This window comes from Festucalex cinctus, chromosome 7 (assembly GCF_051991245.1).
Source record: "Festucalex cinctus isolate MCC-2025b chromosome 7, RoL_Fcin_1.0, whole genome shotgun sequence".
Taxonomy (NCBI): domain Eukaryota; kingdom Metazoa; phylum Chordata; class Actinopteri; order Syngnathiformes; family Syngnathidae; genus Festucalex; species Festucalex cinctus.
The window spans coordinates 27767559-27783015 of NC_135417.1; the positions used below are offsets into that span (position 1 = coordinate 27767559).

General features: G+C 44.8%; 1 protein-coding gene and 1 long non-coding RNA gene across 7 annotated transcripts in view; one reads left to right on the forward strand and one right to left on the reverse strand.

The window, feature by feature from the left end:
- Positions 1-15457, forward strand: part of LOC144021954 (CUB and sushi domain-containing protein 3-like) — a 1200535-nt gene that overhangs the window by 69933 nt on the left and 1115145 nt on the right. For all 5 annotated transcript variants that reach the window (XM_077526258.1, XM_077526261.1, XM_077526260.1 and 2 more), the window contains exon 2: positions 1-82. This exon is cut by the window's left edge and continues 141 nt beyond it. In XM_077526258.1, coding sequence (XP_077382384.1) covers positions 1-82 — 82 coding nt within the window. The remainder of the gene's footprint in view (positions 83-15457) is intronic.
- Positions 1-15457, reverse strand: part of LOC144021955 (uncharacterized) — a 33331-nt gene that overhangs the window by 3498 nt on the left and 14376 nt on the right. The gene's annotated exons all lie outside the window — the stretch shown is intronic.

Genomic DNA, 15457 nt, shown 5'->3' on the forward strand with positions numbered 1-15457 from the left:
TTCAGTCTTTTGCTGTAGAAGAAGAATATGACTTTTTATCCTTGTATGATGGGCATCCACACCCAGCAAACTTCAGAACAAGGTAAGACACATCTTTGCTTCTATTGACCTTGGAGTTCGGAGGAGTTACTCCCCGAGTCCCCCATGCCTTGCTCTCAAGAGCTCTTCCGATCGCATGGTGTTTCTTTAGGAACATTACTAAGCTTACGTCACTTTCTTTAAACCCGTTTCGCATTGCTCGGCAGAGAGCGAGCCGCCATTGTACATCACTATGCACTGAATGCGGTGCGACGTAAACAATGGCAGCGTAATATTATCAAACTAATTTACACACAAGAGAAAGATGTTTATATTGTCAATGTTCCTCTTATCACAATAATTTTTTATGTATAGTAAATTTGTAAATAAAGAAATTGGCTAAAAATAATAATGAGAGATGAAGTATAATTGATAATTGGTCTAACAAAATGGATGGATGGATGGATGGATGGATGGAGGGAAGTGTGTAATAAAATATCTATGCTTTGTTCACACTGCAGCCCAATTCAGATTTTTTGAAACATAAAGCATTAAGTTGACATTTGTGGCAGCCCGACAGAGCCGGTTTTTGCTATGGGCGATGTGGGCGACCGCCCAGGGCGCAATTGATCTAAGGGCGCTCAAGGCGCGCGCAAAAAAAACAAAAAAAAAAACAACTCTCAACAAAACCTGCTAGGTTACTCGCTAGACTACCGCATGTGTCGCTTTTTAAAGAACTTTATTTGCTTACAGATCAATTACAAACGCACGTTTCTGTGCTGGGGCACCTTCATGGTCACATCAAGTCCCTGCGGAGACTCAAATTGGAAGAAGCAAATGAGAGGGGGGGAGCAGGCGGGGTGTCAAATTGCGACTACGTCATTCAGGCAATGAAGAGGGGGTGAAAGATACAAAAACTGCTTCCAAATAAATTGAATTTCATAATTAATGTAGACCCATATGTCTACACTTAATTGATGGGTATGTGAAAACATTTAAATAATAAATTAAATAAATAAATAAATCACCTAAATGTTTACGTCATGTGACTCCGGACTCCATTTGATTGACGGGTGAACGCCTGAACGGACGGTAATAATGTCAAGACTGAAATAAAGATGATGGATCAGAAGTACAAGAGAAAAGAAGCCATCGGGTGCAGCAGTTTCGAAAAAGAAGAGGACAAAAGTGTGTGAGAAAAGGTAGGCAGATTTCTATGAGTGTGAGTGACAGCAGACTCTTGGCTATTTCTTAGCCTCTTTCTAATATGTTGCTAATCCACAAAAAACAACTCGATTTCATAATTTGTGTGTGTGTGTATATATATATATATATATATATATATATATATATATATGGGGCTGGGCGATATGGACCAAAACTCATATCCCAATATATTTTGGATTAATATCGATATACGATATATATCCCGATATATATATATATATATATATATATATATATATATATATATTAGGGGTGTGAATTGCCTAGTACCTGACGATTCGATTCGTATCACGATTCACAGGTCACGATTCGATTCGATACCGATTAATCCCGATACGAATTTATAAGTCGATTGTTGCGATTTTTTTTCATTCAAATTTAGAAAATACTAATCAGTAAGCTTGTAGAGTGTAAGATTTATATGAAAATGTATTATTTATTTATCTGAAATTTCAGTCTTATAGAGGTTGTAATCTGTTTCATGTTTGAACAGCATTAAAATAAAATATTAAGGCTTAATGTTCCGTTCATATAACATTCTTCCATGCTCACGGTGTGAATCCTAACCCGAAGTCAGACGTTTTGTTGAATATTTTTCCATTAAAAATGGAAGTTTAAAAATTGATTCACACACACACACAAAAAAAAAAAGGCAATGATGATAAGACGTTGAATCGGTAAGACTACCGAATGAACAATTCTGAGCTCTTAAAAAAAAAAAAAAAAAAAAAAAAAAAAAAAATCGATTTTTTTTTAATTGAATCGATTCGAGAATCGCGCTATGTAGTATCGCGATATATCGCCGAATCGATTTTTTTAACACCCCTAATATATATATATATATATATATTTATTTATTTATTTTTTCACCCCGCAAGACAATTCTGAGTCGAAGCTAAATATAACATGTCACGAATAGTTTTATTTAGGGATGTATACTTTAGCCGATAAAAAGGTCCGATATATTTATTAATGTCCGTACACTGTTTGCAACACGAGCAGCCTACAACAGACCAAGTCGCGCTGCTTACGTCATGTATAGACCACGTCGCGCGGATTACATCATCTATCACGCCTCTCGTTCTTGTAGACCGGCCATCTAAAAAAAAAAAAAAAAAGACCGGCTGCCCCACACTACTGTAGTAGACTACCACGTAGCAATCAACATGTCCTCCTCACCAGTGTGGTGTTTTTCTTCTCTGTGGCAGAAGATCAAAACATTTACAGCAAGGATTCTGAGAGGGGGAAAGAAGGCTTTTGCTCACCTGAAAATCCGTCATGGCAGAGCCGTTTTGAACGAACGTGAATGAGGGAGCAGCTGCAGCAGCAGCTAACGGCGCTAAGCTAAGGCAGCACCAAGGCTAAAGCCATGAACGCCAAAGTGATGGCATTTATAGCGCTAGACAAGCAGCCGTTTTCTGTAGCTGACTTACGTGTTTGCAAGTTAATAGCACATTTGGGGCCACGTAGCATCCTCCCAAGTGGCCAAGGCTTGATTGACAAGAACGCACTCCAAGTAAGTTTCACCGCAGTTGGAGGGTGGGTGTGTTGTGCTGGAGAGTGCGAAGTGTCGCCCCTCCCTCTTTTTTTTTAACCGCGATTTGCATGATTGAGTAAAGTACGGAGCCCCTAAGGTGACATGGTAGAAAAAAACAACAACTTTGCGTTCCCTCGCAAAGATATATATATATATATATATATATATATGTATATGCTGACTAGACTTTGCAAGCTACCTTAACATTTTTTGACATGGCTTTTTGGACTAGCCCTCAGTCATCAGCATCAATCAAACAAACAGTTGCACAACAAATTTCGTATGATGATGCCATTAATGATTTTGCATCGAAGAAGGCTAGAAAAGTTTTAGATTGCACTTCACAGTTTTTATTGTTAATGCCAGCTCTAGTCTAAACTGTGAAAAACCCAGGTTGAAAAAATAAGTTACTGCAGGAATCTTTTTTTTTTTTTTTTTTTTGGGTTCCATAGAATTTTTTTTTTTAGTGATTTCTCAAGAATGTGCAAGTTATATACTGTATTGTATTTAATTTACTGGTGTTGTTTCTAGGAATATTATAACTGCCACAATACCGTCGTCGTCATGTTCACAATATTTAAATGCAACACATCTGTTAAAAAAGTCAGGTTGATTTGCAGTTGTACAGTTCTAGCACCATCTGGTGGCTAGTTTTTTTTAGTGCAATTTAATTTTCATTAGGGATGTTTTGGCCCTTCTATGTTTAAAATCTACACTAATTGTCAGATGAAGGGGAACGTAATATGCCTGTGAAGCAAGTCAATATGTGGAGGAACTCGATGTGTGCATACATTAACAACAATATAATAATAATAACATAATAATAATAATAATAATAATAATAATAATAATAATAATAATAATAATAACATAACATTGCTGTAATGTAGAAAAGCACAATATTGTGCTTTTTTTTTTAGTATGAGCCCATTTTTTTTTACAATATTGTGACCTTTTTTAAATATCGCCAAACTTCCCACAATATCGTGATAATTATCGTATCATGAGCTTCATATCATGCTAATATCGTATCGTGACGTTTGGATATCGTTACATCCCTAGTTGTTTCATTGTTCTAGTTACGTTTCTGTATTTAATCAATTGTATTAAATCAATCCAAGTAATATATTGATTGTTGCGTTGGTGGCAAGTTCATTTTTTGTTGGGCCAGGTGGAGTGGAGGTGAGGTTGGGGGGATTTTTTTCACCCAGGGCACAAATCTAGCAAGAACCGCCTCTGCAGACCAGCAGACGGTTTATTTATTCTGCGAAGCATTGACAGCTTTAGTAGACGTCTCGAACTCCATACAACGCCTAATTTTCCCCAAATAATTTAACATTCTCCTCTCTCACTATATGGCAATATGAGATGGAAAGTATGAGCGAGATGGAAAGTATGAGCGATCAGCCAAGGCCATGTTGCAAACAAGCCCTTTTTGCCATTTTCAACCAAGTATGTGAATAATGATAAAATTTCGCTATATTCTAGTTGGTACGAATTTCGCTTGGGAAATTATTGTTTTCCCTAACTCTCATTTCAGAAATGGTCATTGTTCAATTGTTTTACATCTATTTGTTTTTTTCATTTCCTTTATTTAACCAGGCATGAAACTCATTGAAAGTAACTATCGCTAATCCAAGAGTGATCTGATCACAGGCTTACAAAGCGTGAATGTAACATTGTTAATTAGGTGGCTCGGTACTCTGTCCACTACCGGGTAACATACATTTCAAGTTTACGTTCCCGACTTTCCGCCAAGATATTGCAGTTAGCTTATCTGAACGGGGAGTGTGGACAATTATTTTTAGCTAGTCAGAACAGAAAGTGTGGACAGTCAATTTGTAAGAAAATGGCTAAATGCCAGTTCAACAAGAACTGGCTCGAAGATGGCTCACCTGATTTCAAAGTCTAATGCCCTGAGAAGAACCTACAAAGAAAAAGTTTCTCAAGTGAAGGCCCTTGAAGCTGAGATCAGCGTTAAAGGGGAGGACCTCAGGTATATGGTTGTATAGGTTGTATGTATGTATCTGATTGTATTCTGGGATTGTCAGAGAGGGTTGAGAAGGGAGTACAAAAAATAAAGTAGCAGCAGATGCTAGCATAAAACGGAATGTGAATGCTTCTTTTTTTTTTTGCACACAATAGCATGAACCGCATTTAATGTTTTAAATCACAGAAATATTACATATTACCAGATTTGACAAAATTAATATCTGAAGACATGTTTTCTTTCGCTTGTTGGCTAATAAAGTTGCTTTCTGTTCATCCAATGAGCCATCCATCCATTGTCTTAACCGCTTACTCCTCAGCTGGCCTTGGGTAGTAGGCGGGGTACTCCCTGAACTGGTTGCAATGATGATCATGAATAATGTTATGAATGGAACGCTGCTGAAGTGACGTGACTTGAAGGTGCCATCTGATTGAACAAAGAGTTGTGTTTTGTGCCAAGTACACTGACATGGCATCCTATATTTATTTATTTTTGCTTATTTTAGTTGAAGTTTGCTGAAAATTCTTTTTTTTTTCTTCAACCACAGCACCCAAAGATGTAAAAGAGGGGTATAGGCATTGCTTATAAATAGATGAATGAAAGAACTTTACTATACTAGTAATTTATGGCGGGTGACTACTGCTGACTACTAACTTTGAATGGATGGATGGGTTTCCCACGCAATTTCTCCAGAAATTGCACAGTCCTCCGCAGGGTGTCCGGGCTCTCCTTTAGAGGTAGGGTGAGATCGGTACGGTCAACATTTGCCTCTCGGCTCCCAGGCCTTGATACACCAATCCGACGTCACAAGTCGGAAAGACCATCGGAATGTGCATCGGGGCAAACGGGCATTGGCTAGCTGCGTGCTATTTTCGGGTTAAACCAAGCTCCCGTTTTGAGAAAAAAAAAAAAAAAAAAAAGCACCTCAGTCGTGAATATAGCGATTTACAGCCAGCTGTAATTCCGACTTCCATTGTATGTAACAGAAAGCTTGCGACTCAGCAGCGATGGCTTAGGAAGCTAACGCCAGTAGTCTACTAGCATCATTATGAAACCCAAGAAGACTCTGAGGCTATTACCACCCCGCTGCAATATGATTGGCTGTCATGTCGCTGAAAGGATATAACACACATGCCATGACCAAACCGGAATTAATTGTTCACAAAATATGCTTGAAATAAATAATTTCATCTAGATTTAACAGAAACCCATACCCATAAAGGTTTATATGCAAATATATACACATACATGCAAGTTTAGACTCAAAACAAAGATTCTAGCTATGTCTTGTCATGGCAAAGAGAAGTGATGTCATCTTGACTAAATTCGGCTGGTTCAGCCTCCTGAGCTAATCATAGTCAGACTCCCATCTCAGCAGAGATCCAAAACAGTAGTAGTAGTCACTCTCCCCCATAATGTGGGGGGTAAGCACGCTGAGCACAACATGCGGCTGGCCTAATGAGTAAAAGTCAGCCGGATGTTTACTGTTCAGGTTAGGGACCGTCCACAATTTACATTTCCAGAACTACTAATGTCAATGATCGTCCCACATACATCACTCTGTAGCAAGCAACTTGCAGACGGTCCCAAACTTCTACTCGCATATGAGGCTGCCGAATGTTTCCTCCTTATCGGCCACAGTTTAATCTTCACTTTCATCTGGATACAAATCTTCGGTGAGTCCTCCGTGGCTGTACTGCTTTTGAAGAAGTGCTTCTTTGCTATAGGGCGTAATTCCCCCAAACTCTTTGTGGTCATTGGCAGCCATGTTGTACTCTGCGTGTTTAAAGCACGCGATACGTCGATCACGTGATTGTCCAAAAATGGCCGCTACCATATTCATCCATTTGCTGAACCACTTACTCTTCACAAGGGTTGCGGGCGTGCTTGAGCCTATCGCAGCTGGCTGGCAACCAGTTCAGGGTGTACCCCACCTACTTAATGCAAAAATATAAGTACTATAAAATCATAATCGCTGAACATAAATTGACAATATTTTTCAGGGAATAGTTGAAATTAGCCATTCACAGAATAACTGGTTAATTTTTAATAAATGTGTTCCTTTAATGTCACATCCTGTCAAAGTACTGTACTGTATGCACATGTCAGATGTTGATGCTAAGAATTAAGTGAGCTGACTGATTTCAAACTTGGCCTAACATTTGGCGCTTCCACGGATATATGCGAATATTCATTCTTCACTCGAGAGATGCGCTTTCAGACCGCAGGTGAATCATGGTTGATAAAATAAAAGCCATAGTTGGTTCAGCTGGCATTTGAGAGAGACAAAACCTGAAAATGCACAAATGAGTGAAAGGACATTGTAGCATATAGAAAGGTTCGCAGCATTAACACATCTAAAGCTATGCCGTGTTTAATTTACCTTGCAATGCAATACCCGCCACAATATTTTTAACACTTATGTTGAATGCATGCGTGTGCGTGTGCGTGCGTGAGTGCGTGTGTGCGAGCAAGCGAGCGAGTGAGAGACACACAGAGAGAGACCTACTTACAAACACATAGAACTGTGCGAGCGTTTGTCTCTCTGTAAAGTGTCAGTTTGTCTAAATGAATTATTATGTTCACCTTGAAGTCTTTACACTAGATCCACACAACCATTTTTTTCAGTAACTTAGTTTGTACAGGAACAAAACAATTTTTTTGTTTTTTATGTGGGCCGTCACTGCACTGAAGCAGTTGTGATGATGAATTGATACTTTCTTTCAAACACACAATGACATCAAATATATATCTGTTTGTTATTATGTATGTTTGTTATTGTGATTGCAGTTTGCTATGGTAAAGAACTACATATCTTGCCCCATTTAATTAAAACTGGTAATCAAAGGATTAGAAATACCTTTGCAAATACAGTGCTTTTGTCAGGATATATATTTTTTATTCAGCCATTTCTCATAATTTGATACTTTAAGGATGACTGTATGCATTTAGAGCTCTGGAAGAAAAAAACTAGTCTCCTGACCAGTGCAAACCTATGAGTTTCTCTGGTTTTGCTATTTAAGGCAATGACGTGGAGTGAGCTCAGTTCATGCGTGGCGAGGCACTGATATAGCATTTTTCCACTGCAGCACAGCACCGCGCTGGTTGGCTCGCTGGAAGGCCAGCCCAGCTCAACCCACGCACGCACTGCGTTTCCACCTCCAATGTGCATCTGGGACGCTGGGTGGAAGTGACGCTGCGACACAATAGTCAAGCGCGGGAAACAACACATAACCAAAACACAGCCTGTGTCCAAATTCACAAGGCTGGGTCCTCCGAAGGGCGAATTTGTCGGCTGCATGACGTCACTCCCGCTCCGACTCGTTAGCACGCACAGACTTACACACGAATGGACTGTCGGTCAATGCGTTACCGATAAGCAGCATTGACAATCCATTCATATGTAAGCCCGTACGTGCTGTCGAGTCACGCCGGGAGTGACGTCATGCAGCCGACTAGCCGTCTGAATTTGGACAGAACTACAGAAGCCATGGAGGACGACGCTGCCCGGTATCGGTTGCTCGTTTGGTTATTTGTGGTACTTCTTCAGAGCTCGCAACAGAAGGAGGATCGCCGCCGCGAAGAAAAACATGATATTTTATCGTCTGAAAGCCCTCGAGGCTATACACGCTGATAGCTGTGGGGGTGAAGAAGATGACTTACACTGGTCAAAAAGGACGCGGCTGGTAAGCCCATTCATGACATCACATTACCGACCTCCCAATCAACTGCCGTGGTGTTTTACGAAATGTCCTGGGCTCGCTCTGGCCCCGGTAGGCGAGAGGGCCGCTCGGCACGGTCCACTTCCGACGCAGTCAGCTGTAATGGAAATTCTCGCGAACAACGTGCTGGCTTCGCATGGTGCGGTGTTGGGCTGCAGTGAAAAAACGCTAATAGTAGAATCAGATTTACACATTTATGAGCCAAATAGAGTGTTGTATACATCCATTCATCCCTCTATTATCTACTGCTTATCTGGAGTTGGGTTGCCGGGGCAGAAGCTTTACCAGGGAAACCCAGCCTTCCCTCTCCCCAGCGACTTTGTCTAGCTCGTCCAGTGGGATCCCAAAGCCAGGCCAGCCGAGAGACCTCTCACCAGCGTGTCCTGGGTCGTTCCTGGTGCGACATGCCCGGGACATGTCCAGGAGGCATCTTAACCACATGCTCGATTCTGAGTCCCTCCCGGATTACCAAGTTCCTCACCCTATCCCTAAGGGAGATCCCGGACAACCTGTGGAGGAAACTCATTTCGGCAGCTTGTATCCGGGATCTTGTGATTTCTGTCATGATCCACAGCTCGTGACCATCGGAGAGTTTAGGAACATAGATCGACCAGTAAATTGAGAGCTTCGCCTTTCGGCTCAGCTCCTTCTTTTCCACAACGGACCGATGCAGTCTACGTCACAGCAGACACTGCACCGATCCGCCTGTCCATCTCCCGCTTCATCTTGCACTCACTCATGAACAAGACCCCAAGATGTTTGAAATCCTTGACTTGGGGCTGGATCTCGTCCCTGATCCGTAAAGAAGCACTCCACCCTTTTCCAATTGAGGACCATTGTCTTGGATTTGGAGGTGATGATTTTCATCCCAAATGTGTCACACTCGGCTGCAAACTGCTCCAGTGAGAGTTGGAGATTGCGGCCTGAAGAAGCAAACAACAGCACATCATCTGCAAAAAGCAGAAATGTAATGCTGAGGCCACCAAACCGGACCCCCTTAACACTTTGGCTGTGCCTAGAAATTCTGCCCACAAAGAATTAAGATTAGAATCGGTGACAAAGGGCAACCTTGGCGTAGTCCAACCCTCACTAGAAACAAACCCGGCAATGCGGACCAAACTCTGACGCTGGCTGTAAAGGGACCAAACAGCCCGTATCAGGGAGCTCGGAACCCCGTACTCCCGAAGCAACACCCACAGGACTCCCTGAGGGAAACAGTCGAATGCCTTCCCCAAGTCCACAAAACACATTTAGACTGGTTGGGAAATTCCCATACACCAGTTAGGACAATGCCGAGGTTGTAGAGCTAGTTTTTGTTCCACATCCGGTTCAAAAACTACTGCTCCTCCTGAATCTGAGAATATGATTTTGTAAAAACCTGTTCCTGCTAATCTGTCACTGTGGCACTGTCAAGTGACACCCAGTGAGACACCCCCTTTCAAATCTGCAGCTAGTGAGTGCAACATGCACAAACATGGGACAGACAGGAGGTGGATTCACGGTGAATGGTTAAAAAACAGTAAATTATAGTTATAATGCAACATTAATCTAACGGCTATAATGTTCTAACACAAATGTTAATCTGACCACTAGCTAATGCTGGCTAATTTACTAGCTCATAGCATGGCACTATAGTAGCCACTTGTTACTGTACTGTACTGCAATTGTGTGTCAAGTTATTTTTCATTAAAAAGATGAGACCATTATATGTGAAATAGTTTTGGATATGAAATGTTCAACATAATCTGCTGAAAAAAATAAAATAAAACAATAATAATAATAATAATGCTAATAATAATACAGGTGTTAAGTGATTGTCCTGACTAAAACGAGACTAAAATGTTGATGTTTTTGGTGACTAAATCTATCCATCCATCCATTTTCTAAACTGCTTCCCTCACAAGGGTTGCAGGGACGCTGGAGCCTAACCCAGCCGGCTTCGGGCAGTAGGCGGGGTACACCCTGAACTGGTTGCCAGCCAATCGCAGGGCACACAGAGACGAACAACCATCCACACTCACAAGCACACCCAGAGACAACACAGAGCGCCCAATTAACCTGCCATGCATGTCTTTGGAATGTGGGAGGAGATTGGAGACTCGACGTCCTCAGCACTGGGAGGCGGACGTGCTAACCAGTCCGCCACCGTGCCGCCCTGACTAAACCTAGACGAATAAAATTGTTTTCTTGGACTAAAATAAAGACTAAAATGCTAGATTTATAGTTGACTAAGAATGGACTAAATAAAAACGTGATGAGGTTGAATTAACTATGATAAAAACTAACAAGCATGATTGAAATTGGACAAAAACTGAGACAAAATTTTAAAATGAGCACTAATGCACAGGGCGTCTCAGCTCTCTGAAGTGACAACTGAGACAAACACACTACACCAGGTCCTCGAGAGCCCCTATCCAGCCTGTTTTCCATGTCTCCGTCCTTCAGCACAGCTGAATCTAATGATCAGCTAATCAGCAAGATTTGCAGAAGCCTGATAATGATCCCGATCATGAATCAGGTGTGTTAGTGGAGAGAAACGTGGAAAACAGGCTGGATAGGGGCTCACGAGGACCAAACTTGGAGACCCCTGCAAAACAGGCTGGATAGGGGCTCACGAGGACCAAACTTGGAGACCCCTGCACTACAGACTCGCACCAGTCGACGGGAACGCATAACTGAGGGGCACAAAGTCAGAAGCGCAAGTATTGGGACGCGGCCCACACATCGCAAACCGGAACTGAAATCAAAGCTGATGTGTAAAAACCCGGAAGTCGCAAGTCCCGCCTCCTCCATGGCATATAGCCTAGGAGTGCTCACGCTTTTTAGGCATGCGAGCTACTTACAAAATGAGCAAGTCAAAATGATCTACCCACCACAAAAATGCAAAACATCTAATTATTGTCAAATGTATTGAGGATTCTTTGTATGTACAATAATATATGTTGATGTACCTTGCATAACCGAGTGAGCCAATATTGCAAAACACATAATTATTAACTATTAACATTTTTTTGTAAGGGATGATTTTTTTTTTGTAAGGGATGCATAGTCCGGACAGTAGCTGCTGACAGCCAGCCTCAAGCACACTTCCAAAATGTTCATCAGTCATGGTGGAACGGTACTTAATAATCTTCATGTAGGAAAAGGCTGACTCACATAAATAGGTGGAGCCGAATAATGCAGTCAAGGAGATAGCACATTTTGTCGTGTTGTGGTACTTATCCTCTGTGAGTAAGTGAGTAACGATGCTTCGGTGGCAGCTTTTGCTTTTGAAGTATGTTGTGTGAAAAATGACTGCTTTTAGTTTAGGATTTTAGTTCCTTCACCTTTCTGTTTCTCAGCTCACTTTTTGGCAGGAAGTCGGTGTCGTATTTTCCATGAGCAGTACGAAAATGCCGCTCCACATTTCCCTTCTTTGGCATTGCGATGGTAGACTGGCAAATGAGGCAAACACGCTTCGAAAATGACATTGTGGAAAAAAAAGTCCACCTCCCCATTACGTATGAAAGTGATATGTTTTTGTCTTCTTACTTGGTCCTGCTCCCTCATTAATTTTGATGACCATAAGCTTTAGCGATGGCTTAAAATCAGAGGTATTTCGCTGACTAGCTTAGCGCCGTTGTTTGCTCATGAGCGGTGACCTAAAGGTCAAAATTCAGTTGTCATCTGACTGGTTGCCCTGTTTGTCAATCAAGTAACGGGATGGATGATCGGCTGACATCATAAATTCTGCTGGACTTTGCGCCGTTGTTTGCGCTTCATTGGTCACCCGAATGTCAAACTCAGTTATATCAACCAAATGATAGAATGAATGATTGGCTGATATTTTTTTTAATGTCACGCCGCATTCGACCACTACTACCTTCGCAATCTATCTCGATCACGATCGACGTAATGAGCACCACTGATATAGCCCATAACTTGTCTCCCCTCCCACCCACACACGCACACACAACCAGAGAGACCTAAGGCAGCCATCTTGCTTTTAACCTTTTACGCCAGTGAGTGCACGCATCCAATTGTCGTAGCTATACTACTGTACTGGCCAGTGGGGGGCATACTAAACATAAATTAAACACTATGGTCAAGACTTAAAACAAAGCAGAACTAACACGAACGTACAACTTGTGTACTTGCTTATTTCAACTTCTTCTTATCTCAAATTCTCAATGAATTCAATAACTTATCAATTCTAACTCCCTTTAGAGATAATGGCTCCAACAAGTCTCCTTCAACTTAACGGCATCCCTTACCGCTGGTGTGGGGTGTGACAGACAAACTCAGTTGCAAGGTGGATGTATGTCTGAGTTCCAAACTGACTGCCATGAAGGAGCAGTTGGTGTCTTGTCTTTTTTTTTTTTTTTCTTTTTTTAAAGAGCTCAGAATTGTTCATTCGGTAGTCTTACCGATTCAACGTCTTGTCATCATTGCTCTTTTTTTTTTTTTTTTTTTTTTTTGTGTGTATGTGTGCGTGCGTTTGCGTGCGTGCGTGCGTTTGCGTGCGTGCGTTTGCGTGCGTGCGTGCGTTTGCGTGTGTGCGTTTGCGTGCGTGCGCGTGCGTGCGTGTGCGTGCGTGCAAATACGTATAAATTTATACTCATTCATTCACCTAAAACCTTATAAATATCCCATTACCCTTCGCCTTAACCAGGTACTTCAGAATCTTGCCAGAGTCGTGAGGTTTAAATGGTCAGGAGACCAGAGAAAAGGTCAGAAAAAAAAAAGAAAGAAAGAGAAAAGAAAGGTAAATCAAAGTGAAATCCAGCACCGACCAAACACTTCCTGCCTTCCCCATGATTACAAAATCAAAGTCTTACGCCAACCCCGGAAGCCTCTAAATTCCAGCAAATTTAGCGAGATCTCAAGAGCCCAGAGGAAAAACTAAAGAGAGGAAGGAGGGAAGGATCGATAAGGCAGAGTGAGATCCATAGAAGCCAGTACATCCAATCCATCAAGGTGAAGTCCAGCACCAACAAGACCCCTCCTGCGTGGTTACAAAACCAGAGTCTTATGCCAACCCCAGAAACCTCATACTTCTAATAAATTAAGATCTCAAGTGACCAGAGGAAAAACTAAAGAGAGGAAGGAGGGAAGGATAGATAAAGCAAAGTGAGAACCACAGACACCAGCACCAACTGATTCAAGGGGCTGTGGGAGGGAGAGGGTACTTCTGTTGAGTTTCAGTAGATGCTGGTGCGACGGATCTGGCATGCATAAGGACCACCACCAAAGAAAGAAGCCGTCAACCGCGGTCCAGCAAAGCGAGCACCCCCCCCCCCCCCCCCCCCGGAATCCCCAGGCCGCGGCAGCACCAAGGCCACCCCCAAGCCACCCGAGCGGACACCGGTCGGCGAGCCGACCCAGACACCCGGAACACCCCCGCCCCAGCCCCGGCCCACGCCCCCGAGCCCAAGGCCGCAGAACGAGGCCCAGCGGGCCCCCACAGCGCCCCACCGGTCCCCAGCCCCCATCCCCCCACGACCCCCCCGCACCCCACCCAAACCCGCCATCCACCACGACCCAGGCCCCACCACCCCCGACCCCCAAACCCCCGAACACACCCCGACCCCCAGCACCCAACCCCCCACCCACCCATACCTCCACCCCCCCCCCCCCCAAACAAGCCGCCCCCCCCCCCCGACGGCCGCCACCCCCCCCCGCGAACCCGGCCCCCCGCGAGAACCCCCCCCCTGGAAACCGGCACCGGGCAGCAGCGCAGAGAGGGAAGATGTGCCCACCCCACCTCCAGCCGCGCGAGATTTGCACAGCGGCGGGAGGGGGGAAGCAGAGGAGGAAGCACCAGGGGAGAAGGCGGAACACCAGAACACCGAGCCCGGTGGGGAGAGGCCCCGGTCGTCACGCCAGAGTACTAGTGACACCTAACCCTGTTACTGAGTCCGCCAGCTCGCCGACTGGCGAGCTCTACCCTTACACCGTGAATGTGGCCCCACCCAGTGTATATACAAGTGTGTGCGTGTGGTGCATTAAAATTGGGAGCAGGTGAGTCGGAGCAGAGGGAAAAAAATTTCCCCTACTCCGACACACCCGTATCTCCCCCAAAAAAATGAATATGTATATGTGTGGTGCATTAAAAAAGGGAATGGAGGGACAAAGTGGTGGGGCAGGGACACAAATGGGGGGGACCACAGCGTTGCCAGGCACTGCAGTCCATCCCCTCTGATGGCTCCCCGCCCCAACTCACCCCTCCCCTTGGACGTGAGGTGCATTAAAATTGGAGGGGAGTTGAAGGGTGAAGACGGTGTTTCCACCCTTCCCCACCCCACCAAGAAATGTGTTGTGTGCCCTATGTGTATATTTACAAAGTGTATAGTGCAAGCTAGTGAAGTGAGTAAGAGGAGCGACCAGCGGGGCCTCACCCAACCCGGCGGGTGTAGGTGGCACGCCCGCCCCCCAGCACCCCCACCCCCACCCGCCCCCCACCTCATCCACCCGGCACCACAATGGGCGGACAGCCAGCGCAGCAGGGCTACCGGACAGCCCACCGGCCACCGGAGCCCGCCCGGGGCGCCAGGAGTTATACCGGAGTGGGGCAGGCCCCAAACCCTCGCCCGGCCCCCGGAGCCCGACGCCCGGAGCCCGACGCCCGGCCGGGGAGGGAGCCCCAGGCCCAGGGAGAGGGAGGGGGAGGGGCCGCAGGGCAGACAGGGAAGGGGGGGGGGGCGGGGAGAAGACGACAAGAAGGCGAAAGGGCGGCTGCAGGGCAGGAGGCGGGGGAGGGAGGAGGAGGGAGGGCGACAAGGGAAAAGGGACCGGGAGGCAGAGGAGGATGGGCGGGAGGAGGCGAGGAGGGAGAGGCGACGGGGGGGAGGAAGGGGGAGGGGAGAGGGAACCACGGGGCACACCGGAGGCCCACCCACCCCGAACCGCGCCGCCGGGCACGGAGCAGCGGACCGCGCCGGGACGGCACCGCCCCGGGCACCAGGGGAAGCACCCCAACACCGC